Genomic DNA, 20,063 nt, shown 5'->3' with positions numbered 1-20,063 from the left:
TTTTTTTATTGGATCAAGCCAACAAATCAACTTTTTCAGTCGAAGCTTTTGTGGTTTCAATATTGTTTTATATCGAGATCATTGAGAGGTTATACCAAAAATAGAGTTGATGATGAAAGAAGTAGCCAAAAATATTTTATAAAATTATCTCTACTATAATCTCAAACATCATTTTAAACAATCTTAATATTGAGTTGAGTTATGGGTTCAAAGTCATCTCTTACTATAATGGTAAATAAGAGTAAATTATTTTTAGTTAACCCTATAATTTTAGTGAAATAATTATTCGATATTCCAATATTTTCATATTTATTTGTAATCTAATTTTTTGATTGGTTTTTATTTTTTCTAAAAATATTATTCATCTCTTATCAAATATTTCTAATTTTAAACTATGTGGCTTTATTTTTTTTTTTTTAACAATAAAATGTTTGGTCACCTAACCTAATCTAATAACTATCCACATTTATCATAATCCAAACAAAATAGTCAATTTCTCATATTTTTTTTTAGACTGAATTTTAATATTTTCATGTTGGTTTTAAAACATCACCACAAAAAGATAATGATAACTTCATCCTCAAATATTTTTTTTAATTAATTATTTCATTTATAATTTTATGGTAATATAAATATGACAATAACAACCTTAAAAAATAAATTGTTATTGCTAAATATCAATTAAACCAAACTAATTTTATATTAATAAACATATTAGTTAGCAACCAAATGAGAAGTTTTATTTTAAGTATATTTTTATATTTTAAATGAAAATAAATATTATTTTATCTTAAAATTATACTTCTCAAGTTTTTTTGTTTTTTTTTTTAGATTAATATGGGTATTCAGGCTAGTTTGTGCACACCTCGACTAATCGTTTTTTTCTTTTTTTGAACTTACTAGAAGTTGATATGTATCTTCAAAATTGAATAACTTTTCACTATTAAAGTTAAATAATAAAATAATAAAATACTTATCATAAACTTATTTTAATTGCGGCAAAACAAGAATCTTATTTTTTGTTTTTCGTTTTAATGGATAGGATCAAACGACTAGACTACGACTAAAATAGCTCTCGAACGACGTCGTAGATCGTCAACCAACACGAGGTATCTTGTAGTCGCAAACAGAAGTGATGAATTGGTGAAGGAAATCAACTGTCAATGGAATCACCGGAATTACCTGAATGTCCGGTGTGTCTATCAACCTACGACGGCGAGTACACTATCCCAAGAGTACTCGCATGTGGGCATACAACCTGCGAGTCATGCCTTAAAAATATCCCACAGAAATACCCTCTAACCATTCGCTGTCCTGCATGTACACAACTTGTCAAGTACCCATCACAGCAAGGCCCTTCTGCACTTCCTAAAAACATTGATCTCCTTAGGCTGGTTCAGCAGCTACAAGATCATAATCCCCAGAAACCCAACAACAAATCCCAAATTGACAAACCAGTCCTTGCTCAAGACTTTGACTTCTTTGTGCCTCCTTCATGGTCTGATGAGTTTTATACTTCATGGAAGAACTGGGTTCTTGACAGAGATGATGTTTTTGTTGAGGATAAAGAGAGAGGATATGGGTTGTTAAAGGAGGGGAATAAAAAGGTGAAGGTGAGGCTTTTTATGGTTGGCAATGATGGGGGTTTGTTGAGTAGTAAAGTGAAAGGATGTGTTTTTAAGTTGAGTTATGTTGCAAAGGTTATGAATTTGTTGAATGGGATGAAGGAGGAGAAGAGAGATGAATTGGGTTTTATTTTGAGGATTTGTGCTAAACAGGGAAGAATCTGTAAGGGTTGTGGTTTGTGGTGTGATTTGGAAGATGGGGTTTTGTATTTTGTGTGTGAGAGACTTAATGGGAATGTTTTGGATATGTTGGGTGATTTTGAGAATGGTTTGAGCAAAGATGGTTTGTCTAGTTTTGCAATGATTGGAATGGAAATGTATGAAGCAGTGATTGGATTGCATTTGGAAGGGCTAATTGTGGGAAGTTTAGGTGTTTCTTGCTTTGAACTGGATGGTTTTGGACATGTGAGTCTAAGTTTGAGTGAGGTTTTGGTGATGGGAAGGGCAGTTCATGAGGGGGTTATGGAACTTGGTTCTGGTGGGAGAAGTTTAAGTGTTAAAAAATTGGGGAGATTGGTCGGTGAGATTTTGAAAAAGGAGGTTTTTGTGAGCCCAGAGGTTTTGTTTGGGATATTGAAGGGAGAGGGTGTGGAGGTAGAATGTGGTAGCAATAGATATCCAATTGGCCTTGGCTCTGATGTTTGGACATTAGCTTGTACTGTCCTTAGAATGCTTATCGGGAAAGAATTCTTTGAGGAGCTAGGTGATCATGTAGATTCTATCATTTCAAAAAGAAGTGAAGACAATAATTTGGACTGTTCGGGTCTTTACACTGGTTTGATGGAGAAAGTCAGCTCTTTGTTGGAAAGTAAAACCGGTGAAGAATTGAAACCAATGCACCAGATGCTATGCAGGTCTTTGAGTTTTGATCCAGGGAATCGCCCACATGCTATTGATATGTGGAAGTGTATTAGGGACTTATTTATTAGACATCAGCATGATACTTCTGTTCCCAGATTGGGTGAGGCTATCCATGAGGAGAATAAGGAGCATTTGCGAGTTCTTGGAGAACTATGTTGGCTGCCCCTAAAAAAATCAACTCTTAAAAAATCCGAGCTAGCAGAAAAAAACAGTGGAGAAAATCAAGATCAAAGAGAGGACGTGAGAAATGATAAAGATATCACTGAGGCTCTCGTGGAGGGGAAGGTCAAGTTCAAAGAAATGCAGGGCCATCTTGATTGTGTTACAGGATTTGCCATTGGAGGTATGAAATTTTACTTGATGCTTTTAGATTGCAAAATTATGTTATTCATTTAGTTACTTCCACTGAAAAGAACTTGTTAAACTTGGGAGTCAGCATCTAATAGATGCTCATTCGAATTTTCAAGCATCAGCTCCTGATCAGGCTATCCGGTGACTTTATCATCATTTCAGAGATCAAAGTCATGGAAATAGCTCCTTCAGTCCATGCCATGCTGTGGCTTCCAACTTGTGGTGACAAAACCTGCAGTAATGAATATAAGACTCTTCTTTGTTGGTTATGTTGCAGCAGGATTTTTGTTGGTTATGTTATTCATTTTCTAGATCACCACTCAGCTTTTGTTAGATGACACTAGTTGGGACTCAGGAGCCTTTGAGGCATGTGCTCTGTTGTCATATTAATGATACTGAGATTCTGACCAAGGAAGATACCCTTATATTGGGTTGTATGAAGTTTCATAAGCATGATTTGAACCTTAAATTGCAATATGGTCTTAAGTTTCATAATACTGTTTATCCTTATTTTGACTTTAGTTTCAAAGTGGATGAAAAATTCTACTACCCTAGAGAGTGATTGAAAGACGAGAATATGATTGATCAACATACCCTCTTTCTTCTGACTGTACTCTTTCTCTTGCAGGAGGATTTCTGTTTAGCTCCTCATTTGATAAAACAGTCCAGGTCTGGTCCTTGCAGGTATGCGCTATAAAGGCGGCATGTGTTCAGGTTATTTTTTTATTCAATTTCTTCATCAAGTGAGCTTATTGGCTGAAAATGTTCCGTGCAGGACTTCTCTCATATGCACACATTTAAGGGCCATGAGCATAAAGTCATGGCTGTAATTTATGTTGATGAAGAACTACCATTATGCATTAGTGGGGATGGTGGAGGTGGCATATTTCTCTGGAGCATCAGTGTTCCTATGGGGAAAGAACCATTGAAGACATGGTATGAGCAAAAAGATTGGCGTTATAGTGGAATTCATGCCTTGACCACTGCAGGGAATGGATATCTCTATACTGGTAGTGGAGATAGGTCAGTTAAGGCTTGGTCATTGCAGGTAAAGCTTGCATTTACCATCTACTACATTTTATATGCTACATGGATGTACAAGACCTTAAATTTTTGTTCCTTTCCTGATTTCATCAGGATGGCACTCTGTCATGCATTATGGATGGTCATAAATCAGTAGTTTCCACGCTAGCAGCATGTGATGGGATTCTTTATAGCGGGAGTTGGGATGGTACCATCCGTCTGTGGAGTCTAACTGATCATAGTCCTTTGACAGTGTTGGGAAATGACTTGCCAGGAACTGCAACCTCTGTCTTGTATCTCACTGCAAACCAGAATATTCTTGTTGCAGCCCATGAAAATGGACAGATAAAGGTTTTATGTGCTCTATATATATATATATATATATATTTGTTTATCTCCATACTGCAATTTTAGATACTAAACAAAATTTGAGGTTAAAGAGAAGAAATAAAATCACACACCAGCATTCAAATTAAAATAGGTTGTGTTTGAAGACTTGCTACATGAATGATGAAATGATGAATGAACATGTCATATCTTCCACATGCACAGATCCCACCCCCAACCCACCCTCCTCGTTCCACAGAAAATAATTTGTTCTATCAACTGTTGAGGCTGATTGGGATTGCTTTTAGCTCTCCTTTTTAGGAAAACATTCCCTGTGCATTTGCTGGTGTTGCTTGTTTTTCACTGTGTTTAATTCATCGCTTCCTTCAGGCATGGAGGGATGACGTGTTTAAGAAATCAACACAATGCCACAGTGGTGCGATTTTGGCTTGTGTCATGGAGGGAAAATGGCTATTCACTGGAGGTTGGGACAAAATTGTCAATGTACAGGTACATTGTAAATTGATACTGTATCTTCATTGATTATCATCAACTCATGGAATAGGATTTGACAAGCTGACTTCTTTGATTTTGATTTTTAAATGTAATAAGCATTTAGACTTTCGTCATTTCATTCAGCTTGACAAACTCTGTTTTTTATAGGAGTTGTCTGGAGATGAATTTCAGGTGGATACTAGACCCATTGGATCAATCCCAGGAGGTTCTGTGGTAACAGCTTTATTATGCTGGCAAGGAAAGCTATTCGTTGGTCATGGAGATAGGACTATCAAGGTGCGTCACCTCACTTACATTTACTGCAACCTTTCTAATATTGCTTCCCTTATCAGAAGGCTACGTTCACATTTGTTTGCAACTGAACAACCTATTGTTAAGGACGCTATTTGTTTGCATCCGTTCTGTTGATTTTTCTGAATGAGTCATTAACTAATAACTTCTAAAATGCTACTTGTTACCACCAACCTTCTAAAACTTGTTCCTTCAGTTCATTGAGTTAATATTTGAGCTTGGATAATAGAGGACCCCTAGCATATAGTACAGTGCTTTTGTAACCATCAAAATTGTGCAACCTATGCTATCTTAATCGACAAATGTTCTGACACACATTAAAGCATGCATTTGATTATCCATGACTTAAACTCTGAAACATTAAACCTTGTTTGCAATGCCAGGTATACTACCATGGAAAGTGACCAAAAGCTCACCAGGTAATTGCAGTTCTTTTCCTTGCACTTCTGACTCCATGTTCATTCGGCCCTAGCCCCATGGCTTATTAAGTTGTCTTACTTTTGTAAATTTGAAGAACTACTCGATGGGACCGTGGGTATTCTGATAATTGCTTGTTGGAGACAGAATACAATGTTTAATATGGTTCGGTAAATTATCTACATCCACATAGAAGACAATTTGGAGAGAAGAAGGAGAAGGATTCATCCACTCTACTTATCTCCCAATCTCACTTTTTTTCTCTTAGCAGTGCTGCAATGGAAGCCATTGCTGCTGCCCTTTGGCAGCTTACTCTCTCTCTCTCCCTCTCTAGCTCTTCAAGCTCTCCTCTTGCTTCCACATGCTACCTCTTCTTCCTCTCTATGTATAGAGTATTGGACAACAAATGGTAGTGAGCAACTCCTCACTTCTTTTTTTGTGCCCATTATGTTAATGTGGAGATTATCTCCACTACTTAACAATCTCCCACTTGAAAACAAATGAGATTGGGATTGTTAGGTAGTGGAGATAAAAGTCTCCACATGCCTACAACACTAGGATAATGGCTATTAACTTAGTGAGAAATTGAGTTGGAACCTCAATTGCTAGTCATTCTTTGGCTTTAAATAGAGCCAATATGAATGAGCAAAATATGAGCAGTAGAAGAAGAATAAGAGGATAGAGAGAGAGAGGGGTTGCCAAGGGCAGCAATGAGCGTGAGAAAAGTAATCTTCTTGCCTCTACATGTTGCCTCTTCTTCCTCTCTATTTATAAAGAGTATTGGACAACAAATGGTAGTGAGCACTAGCTCACTCCTCTTTCGGTGCTTATTATGTTAGTATGATAGGTATGTGGGGATTTTTGTTTTCATTACCTAATAATCTCCTACTTGTGTAGCTATTGCCAACGGCAGCAATGAGCGCGAAAAAAGTTCTCTTCTTTCTTCTACATGCTGCCTTTTGTTCCTCTTTATTTATAGAGTATTGGATAACAAATGAGAGCGTTGGTGCCCATTATGTTAGTGTGGTAGATATATGAGGATTTTTGTTTTCATTACCTAACAATCTCCCATTTGAAGACAAATGAAATTGTTAAGTAGTGGAGACAAAAGTCCTTACATACCTACCACACTAGGATAATAGCCATTAACTTAGTGAGAAATCAAGCTGGTACCACTATCAATTGTTAGTCATTCTTTAGCTATAAATGGAGCAAAATATGAATGAGCAAAATATGAGCGGAAAAAAAAAAAAAAGAACAGGAGTAGAGAAAGAGATTGAGGGGCTGTCTTGTGTAGCTGTTGCCAAGGGCAACAATGAGTGTGAGAAAAGCTCTCTCTTTGATTCAACGGAAGTCAATATGAATGAGCAAAACATTAGCTCACCTAACAATCTTCCACTTGTGCAGTTATTGCCAAGGGCAACAATGAGTGTGAGAAAAGTTATCTTCTTGCTTCTACATGTTGCCTCTTCTTCCTTTTTATTTATAGAGAGTAGCAAGCATTAGCTCACTCCTTCTCTTTCGATGACTATTACATTAGTATGTTTGGCATGTGAGGATTTTTATCTCTGCTGCCTAACAATCTCCTATTTGGAGACAAATGAGATTTTTAGAAAGTGGAGACAAGTTCTCACATATCTACCATACTAGGGGATAATGGCCATTAACTTAGACAGAGATTGATTTGGAACCATTATCAACATTTAGTCATCCTTTGGTAATAAATAGAGCCAATATGAATGAGCAAAATATAAGTAGAAGAACTAAATGAGAGAAAGACGGTGGGGGGGGGGGCTTTCTAGTGTAGTTTTTGCTTGCCAAGGGCAACAATGAGTATGTGAAAAGTGAGAGTTGAGTTGAGTTAATGTTCCTCTTTCTTTATTAATGTAAATTTGTACCTATTCCTTATCTTTAATGATATTGGTTGCTTTGTGAATGTAAGGTGATTTTCCTAATCATGTAAAAAATTATGTTTCGCCTCCAATTGACAATTATCAAAACATTTGTGGTCCTAACAAGTGGGTATCAAAGCATGGGTGAAGATGAACTAGTAGGTGTTTTGATTTTATCCATAAATAAAAGTGGTTCAAAATGTGTTTTGGATATACTACCGTAAAGAAAAGGCTGAAAGGAATACACTGGTGAAAACAATGCAAAAAACTAATATAAGACATGGTCGCAAAAAGGGGACTCTCCTTTTGCAGCCACGCGCCTTCTTCACCAGCAATAATTTACCTAACCTTAATACCTATGAACTGACCCAGACTTCTAACTTGAACCAGAGTGCCATGTCAACATTATACCAACATCTACTCTGCTGGCACATCAGCAAGTTGCAAGCCGAGGTTAGGATTCAATGTGATTGATCCTATGTGCAATCGTATTTGTTTTTAAAACTAGGATATTTAATCATGCTAGATTTGTTTTGAACAAATCGTAGTTGTTTAAATGTGATCAGGATGTTTTCAAACTTGTTTCTAGCTTATTTGATCGTTTTGAATGCAATGGTATAGTTCAATTGTCAAGATTAAGAATGAAAATGATGGTGGTGATATAATGAGATTGGTTGCTTGAGTAGAAAGGGCATGTGTAGGTTATCTTAGTGGCCAATGTTAATGAAGAAGTTGCACGTGGTAGCCCAATACATGTGTAGGATTGTTGTAGGGAATTCAACACTCTTGAAGAAGGCACAATTAGTCTTATGGAACATGGAAGATCATGGTGTAGAGTGATGATGATTGTAAGACCAATCTTGACAAATCTATTGCACTGGTAGTGTCGCTAGATGTTGAGAAATCAATGGTAGATAACCAAGATGTTTAGATCACTTGTAAAGGAAAGCCTTCACATAGCTAGCAAGGGGAAATATATGGAAAGTCAATATGATGAATAGATAGAGGCCTAAAAAGTTCTATGTAAGAAGATTGAGTTTTAAATAGGACCATTGTGACCCTTTCAATATTTTATAGAAACTTGCTTAGTGGAAGTATTATTTACATAATCGTATATAAGTAAGTTGATGGCAAGGGAATAGTTGGGTTTCACATGTTCAAGGATCTAATGAAAAAAATGATTTCTTAAAAATGTTGTATTCAGTGACTATGATTGCTCAAGGGTAAAACTAAGAAGGTCTTAAATGGAGGAAAAGAAATACAACAAAAGGATAAAAATTGACATCTTATTTTGACTCGGAGATGTGTTTCACATGTTCAAGGATCTTATGAAAAAAGTGATTTCTTAAAAAATATTATATTTAGTGACTATGATTGCATAAAGGTAAAACTAAGGAGGTCTTAAATGGAGGAAAAGAAATACAACAAAAGGATAAAGATTGACATCTTATTTTGATTTGGAGATGTGTTGTGACAGGAGGAGCTACTATCAAACATAAAATAAGGAATAAGGAAATTTGGTGAATAGAAATTGCACAGGGACACATAGAGATCATTCACGAGTAGATCCAACGAGGTAATGAAATAAGACAAGTGCAATGAAAGAATGTGTTCCTAAATGAAGCTCAGAGCATAAATTGTATTAAGGTTGTATAACAAGAAGTCTCTTGTGCTCTTGTTGAAAACAATAACAAAAATCTTTTCAATACATGCAAGAATGAAAAGAAAAGCTATTGCATATGCATTTAATTGAGGGGTTAAGACTACCTGATGAAAGGCAAAGAAACATTGATTTGAGTTCTGAGCATCTTAAGTGAGGTGGTAATGATCTCTTAGGTGCAAGCACCACATCAAAAAGTGTAAAAGCTTCAAATATAGATATCGAGAGGAAGGATGGTGAGAGTATATTGTACTTTTAATTTGACATAACTTTTAAATTGTACTTTTAAAATTTTTTTAATGTTTTAATTTTTTGTGTTTTTAGATATTTTGAGATGCTAAAAATAAATTTTTAAAAAATAAAAAATATATTATTTTATTATATTTTAAAATACAACTTGTACAAAGCACTTAATGACTTAGCAATTGAATATAATTTTTCATTTTCATTTTCCATGTCCACATGAGTTGTAGCAATATGCACACCACACATGGCCTCTCAATCTACTCGAGACCTTCCTGGGTATAGCTATATATATATATATATATATTTATCTTTTATAAATAGGATAAGTAGCTATATATATTTTTTTTTCTTTTCTTTTCTTTTATAAATGAGATAAGGGCTATACTTGCCCCCACAAATATAACCCGTATGTCAATTGAACCTTGTAAAGAAAAGAAAATCTCAATTGGGTTTCAATATATATATATATATATTGTTTTATTGTATCTAGAGCTAAATTAATGGTTCTCCTTCTCCATTGATGTAAATATTTGTATCTCTTTTCTATCTTTAATGATAATGGTTACTTTGTGGATTTAGACAATTTATTGAACAATATAAAAGTAAAATGTTGTGTAAAATTGTGTTTCGTCAATAATAATCAATTATGAGAACAATCACGGTTGTAATACTATTATATCCTAATACTATATTTTTTTGAATTTTTTCTTTTGTATCTAGAGTTGAATGCTTCGAAAAGTACAGGTGTTTTTGAGAGGAACAAGAAGTTTGATCTTGGCTTTTAACCAATAGAGGCAAAGTTTCTTGTGTTAAAGGTGACAAATTCTTAACGGTTGCTGTTTGTCTTAGAAGCACTTGGAGCTGTTTCAAGGGAATAAAGGCCCAATTCTGATACTGACGAAGTCCAACTGAGCGAGACATGGTGGTGAAGGGGGTTATTCTTGGACAATGCTTAGCATATACTACCCCATTGGCATGCTCTACGCCCGCCGGTTGGAGTAGAAGCTTTTTTCTAGCACCAAAATAATAATAATAATAATAATTTAAAATCTATTGTATATTGAATAATTTTTTTTTTAAATATTGAGACAATAATAAGCTAAACAATAACAAAAAACTATATTAAATAACAAAAAATGGAAAAAAAAAGATGAAATGTGAGAAAAAAACATGCACCAGAACTTTTGAGCTGGCCTATTAATAAGAGTTTTGGTCTGCATGCTAGGCTTTTTTTATTTTAATTAAAAGGATGGATGGCAAGTTTCCAGCAACTAGGGTGTCTCTAAAAATTAATGCACTTAAAACTTTGATTTTCAATCTATTTTTTATTCGAAGCACATATAAAGCATTATAGAGACCTTGATTAACCTATTTGTGGCTTTAAAAGATCTAAAAATCAGTTTAAAAATTCAAAATCAACTCAAATTCAAAAAAAAAATAAAAAAAAATCTCAAGTTTAGATCTACAACCTCCTGCTATTTAGATCTACAACCTCCTGCGATATTGATGCTAATGAACATCCAAATCAAACTCTTTTTGTTGAAAGGAATTCTTTGATATAAAAATCAATGTCAACTAAATTTTTTTTCTTTACTGTCAGATTTTAATAACTCCCTTTTCTTTCTAAAACTAGAAGCCATGCAATAATAAAAATAATGATTTGTACCAAAATTGAATTTGAAAAAACTTAAGGGACCGAAAATGTGTCATATGAAAAATTGAAAAATTAGAGGACTAGATTGCTGGATGGCAGAATTCTATTGGAAAAGTGGAGGTCAGTGTGTCAGCACAAGGCGTCCGCAATAGGAGAGGCAGATAAATTAGGGGCAAAGTATGGGAACTGCTCTATCCTTGTTGAATCTGATGCATGTAATGTAGCAGAGACCGCATAGCAGAGTGACATAGCAGGTAGAATGGGAAATTCAAACGGTTGTTGAGGATTTAAGGAGTAACAATTCAGTTGTTGTGCAAACGGTGTCAAGATGATCTCTGTCTCTTATTTTTTATTTTACTCATTAACAGGTTTGGACTATCTCTGGGAAAAGAGATCCACGAGTGGTGCTGATCAAGGATACTTCAATGGTTTATCTCATCGTTTTGAAATTCAGCCCGCCTAAAAAGTAGATCCGAGGATTGTAGTTAACCTGAAAAAACCAAGTTGTTGAAGTCAAAACTAAAATAAAACTTGAGCAAACTTTTTTTAACAAAGTTGTGTTAGGTTTTTTTTTATATATAAAAAGTCCAAGATGAATAATTTTGGACAAAAATTGAAAATAAAATGGTTAACTCAGGTCAATTGATTAATTTTTGTAGTAAAGGATTGATAATTGTGTAATATATAAGGGTATCTTACGAACACAATCCCCAACTACCTCCCAGGATTAATCTTAAAGAAACATGTCTGAAATCCAACAGACCTGGAGCTTTGTAACTGGCCATATCAGATAAAACTATAGAAACATCTGCCTCTGTAACTTCTTGCTCCACGCCAACAGCTTCACAAGGGGAGAGTGTTGGAAAAACATCCCCTCGTAGAATCATGCTGCAATAACTCATCATCCCTATCATATAGATCACTTACGTGCCTTTTTTTATTATTATTTTAAGAAAAATATGCAAATGAACTTACAAAAACTCCCCTACCATCCATGCAAATCTAGCTGCCAGCTAAAGGGCCAGTGTTAGCAATAATTTGAAATAGAACTGTTGCATTTGATATTTCAAGGAACATGTCAGTAAATAGATTTGATTTAACTTTCCTAGGCTTGATGATCAGAACTGACTAGAATGATGAGCCTTTGCAAGTTGCATTATCTTAAGTAGATTGTTATCAAAGGTCCATTTCTGGAAATATTACCGATATGAAACGAATCGAAAGTGCAAAACATACTTCTGCCAAAAGTCGATCATACTTGATGCTTTACATAAGATTAAATTGAAAACCATCAACTTTAGCACTCAAAGCCTCAGCATCCTTTCGGTGTATCACTGACCTGTTAGCACATACACAATTTGTCAGCACAATCAGCATAGAAGGGGTCGTCTAGGTTTAAAAAATAAACAAGACAGCTGATTATAAAAAGTACTTGACTTATCAAGTGGTGGCAGGAAAAACAAATACAAGATGGGATTTTCCACTTATGGTTATAATTAGAAGCATCTGACTGCGTGTTAACACTTCAGTTGATGTACAGGAAGGTGTCTGTCATGGATGTGAAGAAAATATGGGATGGGGTGATGATTGCTCAATGCAATCAACCCAGGTCATTCATGGTATGGTGATTTGGGTTATGAATTTGGATGTGGAAGTTATGCAATAACATCGGATGCTTACAAGAAAGCAGTAGAAAACTTGCCCTTGTATTCCAAGCCAAGGACCATGAACTAGGCTACAGGTACAGGCTCTAATTTCATTTTACCGATCATTGTCAGACTCATAATTGTTACTCTAAAGGACCTGTTCTCCTTTTTTCTTTGTCTAGTCTGATCCATGAAAGCAACAATCCATTAACATCTAAGGCAACTCTCAAGAACTTAAGACCTGCTACAAATATATTGTGTGCGTGGGCAAGGGATGATGTGGAATGTGTACAGCAAGCAATGATCAAAGTACTAGCTGCAACATCTGGCAAGACCAATTGGGTTACAAGGCATACTCTTAAAGGTGTCATGCCCTTAAACACTTGAGAGGGAAGTTGGCTGCTTGTGGCATGATGGTGCAGGCACACTGCAATCCTAATTCCATCCGATATTGAATTCAGGTAGTTGATGGAAACACTAAACTGTTCTAGTAATCTCACTCAAAATTTGCTATGCATTACTCAATTGACATCTCTCTAATGTAACAGGCTTGAGCCACTGAGTTTCAAACACTACGGAAATGGATTCGACTCGAATCAACCATCTAAAGAACAAATAATAGGTGATCTGAAATTTTTATTTGCTCCACCCTGGAACCATGGTAAACTGTAGACCTATAGTGACAAGGGAAGGCATGATTGACTCAGCTACCATGCTTCTTGACTGAAAACAATTTATGAAGGACAATGGACCTGATAAACAGATGAAGGCTAACCCTTTTGCTATTTGCCTTCTGTGCCATCTGGAGTTTTCAGAGCAGCCCAAAGGAGACCCTGCTATACCACTGGAATTAATTGTCCTACCTTCAAATGCCCCACTATTGCTGACCTAAAAACTGAAGCGAAGAGAATTTTTCAAGAAGTATATGCCATGTTTAAGAGGTTTGAAGCTGACGAATTTCTAGACTTTGGCTCTCTTGAGGGTTCCATTAATCTTAAGTTTCTGGTCGGACAAAGTGTATCAGTCAGAATTAAAGGGACATCTCCATCAAAACATGCCCCTAACCATTTCTTAATGGAGAAGGAACTGGAGAACTGGATAGTGGATTGCATGTGTGGGGCTAAGGATGATGATGGGGAGAGTTAGCTTGTGATACCTGCGGTGTTTGGCAGTATACTAGGTGTGCTGGCATTGACAATTCTGATGAGATTCCTGAAAATATCTGTGCATGAGATGTGTCAACTAATACCACTAATAAAAATGAGAAGGGCACAGATTTTATGGAGAAAGAGGCATCTAAAAGAACTTCACTATCCAAAAAATCTACATGCAGCCGCAGGGACGGGGTGGGACTGATGGTGTCAGTGTAGGACCTAGACTATGACATTTAGCGTACCCTAGGGTGTATATATTTCCTGTAAATCTGATGTCTTGAGTATCTTATTCTTCTCCTCTGTTGATGAAAGTAGTTCCTCAATCTTTTGTATTCTCTTATACAAAGATTAATAAAAGAAAATGAGAGAGAAAAGATTAGCATGTTCCAAGAATTTTTTCTGCTTTTACAGACTTGTTATTTGATGTGATTAAGGCATTTATGCATCGTTTAAAAAAAATCAAAAGAAAAAAGAAATATCAAACATAAAAAAGTTTATGTAAGCAACTGGAAATTAAGGATATTGAAAACACATTACTTTTAACAGGAAAAGATTTCACTTTATGTACCTCTGCCTTCTCCTCTCGGATCATTTGTGCTTGTCCCTCAAGTTGCAATAAAATGTCATCTCTCCCTTTAGGAATAGGAAGGGATGGTCCTGTTCTGGTTGCAGAGGGACGCCTAACAGCTCTGCAGAGGCTAGAGTACTTTGTAACCACATCTTTGTACAGACTCAGCAATCTTTCCACATCTTCAACAGTCAGTTCACCAGGCTCAGCTTCCATATATGGATAATTTGATCTGCCTGATGCAATAAAAGATGAATTAGATCAAAATCAGATGGAAGGTTGCATTAGTCCCTCAACCCCAAATAAAAAAGACTTCATTGCATGAAAATATGAAACTAGTTAGTATATAATTACATGTCAAAACCAATGCAATACCTGTTTGGCCATCAGAAAATAGCATAGACTAAAAAATCTACACATGAAAGCAACAACTTGGCAGTTTTCAATCTTACCATCTATCTTTGATTTCATGCCATGCATTCTTGTAGAAGGAATAGGATCTGTCTGTGCCTGTAAAGCTTCTAATTGTGATACCTTGCTGTCCAACTTGGCTGCTTGCATGCCCTCTTCAAATTCAATTTCATCCATAGAAAGAGATTTGGCATCTAACTGGACAATAAAGGACTTGGCTGAGACAAGATTCGTGAAATAATAAGCTGGTTCGGATATCATTTTTTCTTGCCTCCTGTACAATTGGATGTATTTGAGGTTTGAATGCAACTGAGGAGGATTGGCCTGTTGAAAGAACGAATTAGTCCTATAACCTGCAAGGTAATGCAAGTAGAATATAACCTAAAACAAATCTTCCTCCAGCATGCACAAACATAGACAAAACTGATGAAAAAAGGAAGAACTTAGTAGATTGGAAAGAACAGTTAACAAGAAACTGGCATATATTACCATTTGAGCATCCTTGCCACAGAAGTGTACAGTCAACCAAATCCAATAATTTGATAAATGAAATGCAAAGGAAAGAAAGAGAGGAGAAATGAAGATATAGGGATTCACATGCAGAAAAGGGCACCAACAGATCAGAGAGACCCCTTAATATTCACTATATACTTGGTTTATAAGTGCACGATCACCTCAAAACTCTCAAGGCCTCACAAAAATAAGAATGACAATGCCTACTGTTAATGAGATAACACCAGTTGCAAACCAATTATATATTTGAAGCTCTTTCAAAATCAACCAGCAAAAAGGATTAATAGTGTTTCATGCTCAATGACACAGCACTTCAAGAATTGGATATAAAAACCTTCAACACTTATTGAAGCTAATTAATTCTGAAATCTTGGGTACCACAGTAGTGGGACACTAACGGGATAATTTTCACAAATCACCACCAGCTACTTAGATGACTAAATAAGTTTCTGTACTTCATAGATATTTTCCCACCTGGATTTACCTAACTTCAAAAAATAAAATTCAAAAAGGAACAGGATTCTTAAGTACTAATGTTGTAACAGGAGGCTATTGAGAAACACTATTCAAAATGCTTCATTGCATTTCAGGAAGGAAATAGAAAATATTTCGATTAATCACTTCCTAATAATAGTTTATCCTGATAGAGAAGGGCATATTTGACAAAATTATCTATATAAATGCAAGGGCCTTTGAAGGACATTTGACATCTGAAAATACAGGCTGCTGCTTCAAACTGCTTCAAACACCAGGTTGATACTTTGAAACAATTCCTTTACATCATTCTGTTTTATAATTACAAAACAATCTTGGAATAGACAAACACCACATTGCTTTTATGGCGTGTTGAAGAATTTGAACCCATGCAAACACAAGAGTACTAAAGATGATTATGAATCAGAAATTATTCATGGCTTTATCTGTTAAGCACTGATGTCGGACAAAGATGATTATATAAGCGACTCATTAAGATAAAGTATCTTTGATTTAAATGTATTTAAATCAATGCCACATTTCTTTTATGGCTAGTGTAGAAGAATTTGAACAAATGCCAATGCTAGTGTACGAAAGACGATTACAAATCAGAAATTATTCGTGGTTTTATGTGTTAAACTCATAGATGTCAGTATATAAGCAAATCATTTTTATTATCATTAGACATTAGTATACATGTGTTTACATCATAAAAAATATAAACTACAAAATATAACTAGATTCTGCAAAATCACAATTTCAAAATATATTTTTATCCACCAACAGCTTGAGGCTTGTACATTCTTTTCAAAATTTTGAAACCAATTAAAAAACATGTTGAAGAAATATCCACATGACAACAGGTGGTAGTTCAAATGAAAATTTTTATTTTTTATTTTTCTTAAGAAAGTGGCGACATGCACACAAAGATTCTGAAATTTAAAATAGCCGAATCTCATGTCTTCAGATTTTATTCAAAGGCTTACAGCTCGACACATAAAATTTAACAAGCAATTTCCTTCCTTTTTTTCCCAGTAATAATAGCTATTTCTCTGTGTTTCTTATAGATATACGATGACCTATCTTGATGATGATAAAAATTTATTTGTGTTCCTTGCATAGATATACCATGGCCTATCTTAATACATGATGATGAATTTTAAAACAATAAAGGTAATATAAAAAGCTTTTATATTTTTTGAAAAATGTTAATCACGACCACATAAACAGACCAGATTAAGCAGAATTCAACACAAAGTGCATTGTTAAGTATGCTACTTATCATGTGCATCATCGTAGGCTAGAAAAGATATCAAACCATGCATCTTTACATGAAATCATAAGTTATTACCAACCATGTCCATGTTCTCTGGTATAGAAGCATTTGCAAATGTCACAAGATAGACAGTAAGACATGGAAAAAAATAGAATGTTCAAACAATAAACATGGTATGATTTTAGTCATCCAATTTTCTATTGATGCATTAAACTATAGAAACAATAGTCCAAAATAGGCAAACAATGGTAGGAAGAGTTGCTTATTACCAAGGAGATCTTGCCTTGATTGTGACATATATAAGAACAGGAAGAAAGTCATCAGCCCCTCCTAGTACATGATTTTCTGACATTGATGCATTAAGCAGCAAATTGTTGATGATCCTGCAGCAACTCATAATACAGTGAAGCTTCTCACGAGGAGCTCTGAAAGCATTGATCTTCTGCAATTCCTTTTCTGCAAGCTGGGGGAAGAAGGAGTAAAATTGTAATGATTTTAAGAGGAGTATGTATCACCATTGATGGAACAAGTGGAAAAAGGATAGGGATCAACATTAGAATTACAAAACAATACATTTACATTAACAAATCAATTGTGGACTTTGCACTCATGCTAATTAACAATTTTGAAACTTCCAAGATGGAGAGAAACTCTCAAAAACAATACATTCAACCTGGACTAGTTAGGAAACAAATCAAGTACAGCAGCAATTACCCAACAAAAACTACTTGACTTGTCACAGAAGTTATATATCCAGTTCCCTATTTCAGTATCACTTTCATAAGATCACTTCCATACCTAATGGTACTGCTCCTTCATGATGTATTCTCTCTTTTTTTCTCAATAATTTCTATTAGATAAAAACAAAGATTTAGAGTTGTTATGCTCAACAATCAAATTGCCTAATCAATCATTCCATTTTAACTTGAAGGCATACAGTGAGATACAATGAAATGCCAACAAACTCTTTAATCTCTCCCACTAACCAAGGCAACGTATAGTTATTCATTCCTCAACATAATTTGTTTGCTCTTTACCAAATGCAACAATATTATATAAAAGAAACAATATCATTAAATGCAGCAATGTTATCCAAAGGAGATTTTCTGTGAGACTGAAAATATAATATTTTGCACAAAGAAGACAACCTGGCGATGAAATGAGACATGGAAGCGTAGAAATATCATCCAATACTAGTAAATTATCCTTAACGGTGCTTTAGGCAAAGTGGCAAGTTGAATGTGGACTTCGGAGAAAATGAATTGAATTTATGTTTTATATGGAAGCTAGTAAAATGCAAAGTTCAGATCAAGAGTAGTAACATGCAGGCTGAGGAAGAAGAATATAAAATGATCAGTAAAATGATAATTGTAGCATGGCCACAGATGTATCATCAGTCAACATGCTTCTTAGTTGATGACATCAAACTGTACTATAGGCATCAGATTAAAGACAGTTAATGGAACTAAATCAAGCAGTTTTGCATCGATATAAATGCAATAACATTTCCCAAGTGTGAAAATAGGCTAGCACACATACCAGCCATGAAGCTTCATTCTGAAGAAATGGAGGAATATCCAAATGCTCAGGCCGTAAAAAGGATTGCAACAAGTGTATCTTCTCAGAGATCTCTTGGTCAATCTTCACATCTTCGGGAGAAATAGCAAATGTTCGGGAGAACAATTTCGTCATGATGTATTTCTCCAGTCCCTGTGTTATAAGAATGCGATGACACAGAAGCGAAAAAAGTTGCGTGCAATTTGAAATCAAAATAAAACAATATGTTAACATATCATGTTGAGAGCAACACAAAGCTACAGAAGACACAAACGCTAAAAGTAAAATAATTATGGACAGCATTCCAATACTTGGAAACTGATACATCCTAATGACAGGAGTATATGATATAACATATGCGTAGGAATTCTAAGAGAAATAATTCAATAACTACCTCCATTGAGCAATCAAATTCATCATCAGTGGCACCAGCCCATAATGGATGTTCCATGATAGCTGCTTCCATTGTTGAGAAAAACTCTTGTACCCTTTTGCTATCATTTTCAGGGTTGGGAGAAGAAAATTGGAATGATACAATGAAGCTGAAACATATTTAATTTTCTTCATTAAAACTTATAGCATCTCGAGCATTTGCAAATAGCGACTTCCTTACAAAAAAATATTAACTACACGCAACTTGTTTTTTTTTTAAAATTGAAAAATCTTTCAAGAAGAAAATCACATTATAAAAAAAATCCGCTACCTTTTAATTCAAATTTGCAGCAACCAGATACAGCACAAGATATAGAAAAACATAAAAGAATTAAAAGATTTTTTTAATTAAAAAAAAATACTAAATTAACCATAAATTGCTATATGATTTTTCCTCTACAGGTAACAATAGAGCACAACCAAAACCCAATTCGGTTAAAATACAGAAACCTTGAGAGAAGCAGGATTTCGCAAATAAATAATCAATAAACAATAATAAACACTGGCAGTTTAATTCAACTAAATATGAAAATTTTAAAAAAAAAACCTTTTAATGGATTTGACTAGATTGAGAGAAGCAGGATTTCGCATTTTATCAAGAAAATCATAAAACATAATTGACGATGACGATGACGATGATTGACTCGCTGCAGTGTCCATTGGATCAACTTTCAAACACTACCGCTCCTTTCAGAAACAAAGGCGATGATCATAGTTCATGGTCGATCTTTCCTCTTCTTCTTCTCTCAAAAATAGGAAGACTTTTCTTTTATATATTTTTTCCCTCTAAAACGAATTTTTTCTTGCAGAGGTGAGAAGTGTGAAAGAAACAAAAGTAAAAAGGTAGCAAAAGGGAGCATGGGTTTATATGGAAACCCATAGCAATTATCCAACTACTAATCCGAGAGAGAGAACTGTTGAGAGCAGCAGTACGGTAAACCAAGGTCGGAAAACAAAAGGATAGAAGACCGTTAGGTTCATCACGTGATTTGATTTGATTTGTTTTTGTTGTTAAGGAAGCCGTTGAAAGCAATCGGAGGTCGACCCGGTTTAATTTCAGGGTTAATACTGTCCACCCAAGTTTTATTTTATTTATAAAAAAAAAAACAAAACAAAACATTGAAAATAATAGGTTACTCCAACGTTTTTTTTTTAAATAAAATTAATAT

At 34.9% G+C, this 20,063-nt stretch overlaps 2 protein-coding genes across 8 annotated transcripts; one reads left to right on the top strand and one right to left on the bottom strand.

Moving 5' to 3' along the window:
- The first annotated feature begins 1,046 nt into the window (after window positions 1-1,046).
- LOC118036216 (uncharacterized) lies at window positions 1,047-10,285 on the top strand. Of its 3 annotated transcripts, none has more exons than XM_035041912.2 (8): window positions 1,047-2,829; window positions 3,466-3,521; window positions 3,613-3,885; window positions 3,975-4,211; window positions 4,578-4,697; window positions 4,851-4,979; window positions 5,378-5,413; window positions 9,930-10,285. In XM_035041912.2, the coding sequence occupies exons 1-7, from the start codon at window positions 1,164-1,166 to the stop codon at window positions 5,396-5,398; spliced, it is 2,502 nt and encodes an 833-aa protein (XP_034897803.1). In that variant the 5' UTR covers window positions 1,047-1,163; the 3' UTR covers window positions 5,399-5,413; window positions 9,930-10,285. The 3 variants fall into 3 exon arrangements, with proteins under 3 accessions (XP_034897803.1, XP_034897806.1, XP_034897802.1); XM_035041915.2 differs by lacking the exon at window positions 9,930-10,285 and adding an exon at window positions 7,694-9,487; XM_035041911.2 differs by lacking the exon at window positions 9,930-10,285 and having other exon boundaries at window positions 1,048-2,829; window positions 5,378-5,642.
- Window positions 10,286-10,870: 585 nt separating this feature from the next.
- Window positions 10,871-19,863, bottom strand: LOC118036214 (vacuolar protein sorting-associated protein 9A). 5 transcript variants are annotated; one of them, XR_004685339.2, is made up of 8 exons: window positions 19,442-19,863; window positions 18,857-19,004; window positions 18,445-18,615; window positions 17,189-17,368; window positions 14,684-14,966; window positions 14,201-14,467; window positions 12,100-12,202; window positions 10,871-11,353 (listed from the first exon to the last, which is right to left on the bottom strand). XR_004685339.2 is itself a non-coding variant. In XM_073407031.1 (8 exons), exons 1-7 carry the CDS (start codon window positions 19,552-19,554, stop codon window positions 13,686-13,688), a joined length of 1,167 nt encoding a protein of 388 aa, XP_073263132.1. In that variant the 5' UTR covers window positions 19,555-19,863; the 3' UTR covers window positions 11,891-12,202; window positions 13,666-13,685. The 5 variants fall into 5 exon arrangements, 3 of the variants coding, with proteins under 3 accessions (XP_073263132.1, XP_034897800.1, XP_034897801.1); XR_004685341.2 differs by having other exon boundaries at window positions 10,880-11,353; window positions 14,232-14,467; window positions 19,442-19,862; XM_073407031.1 differs by lacking the exon at window positions 10,871-11,353 and adding an exon at window positions 13,666-13,721 and having other exon boundaries at window positions 11,891-12,202; window positions 14,232-14,467.
- Window positions 19,864-20,063: the final 200 nt, after the last annotated feature.

The sequence above is a fragment of the Populus alba genome, chromosome 19 (genome assembly GCF_005239225.2).
Source record: "Populus alba chromosome 19, ASM523922v2, whole genome shotgun sequence".
NCBI lineage: Eukaryota > Viridiplantae > Streptophyta > Magnoliopsida > Malpighiales > Salicaceae > Populus > Populus alba.
This window is presented reverse-complemented; position numbering and strand designations above follow the sequence as displayed.

What these genes read in the sequence shown, in the direction of transcription:
- LOC118036216 (XM_035041912.2), top strand. Translation starts at nt 1,164, where the DNA reads ATGGAATCACCGGAATTACCTGAATGTCCGGTGTGTCTATCAACCTAC. An exon ending in TACAGGATTTGCCATTGGAG is followed by an intron (nt 2,830 to 3,465) that starts GTATGAAATTTT and finishes TTTCTCTTGCAG; the next exon opens with GAGGATTTCTGTTTAGCTCC. An exon ending in TCCAGGTCTGGTCCTTGCAG is followed by an intron (nt 3,522 to 3,612) that starts GTATGCGCTATA and finishes TGTTCCGTGCAG; the next exon opens with GACTTCTCTCATATGCACAC.
- LOC118036214 (XM_035041909.2), bottom strand. Translation starts at nt 19,554, where the DNA reads ATGGACACTGCAGCGAGTCAATCATCGTCATCGTCATCGTCAATTATG. An exon ending in CTAGTCAAATCCATTAAAAG is followed by an intron (nt 19,005 to 19,441) that starts GTTTTTTTTTTA and finishes AATATGTTTCAG; the next exon opens with CTTCATTGTATCATTCCAAT. An exon ending in TTATATATGTCACAATCAAG is followed by an intron (nt 14,967 to 17,188) that starts GCAAGATCTCCT and finishes TTCTTTCAACAG; the next exon opens with GCCAATCCTCCTCAGTTGCA.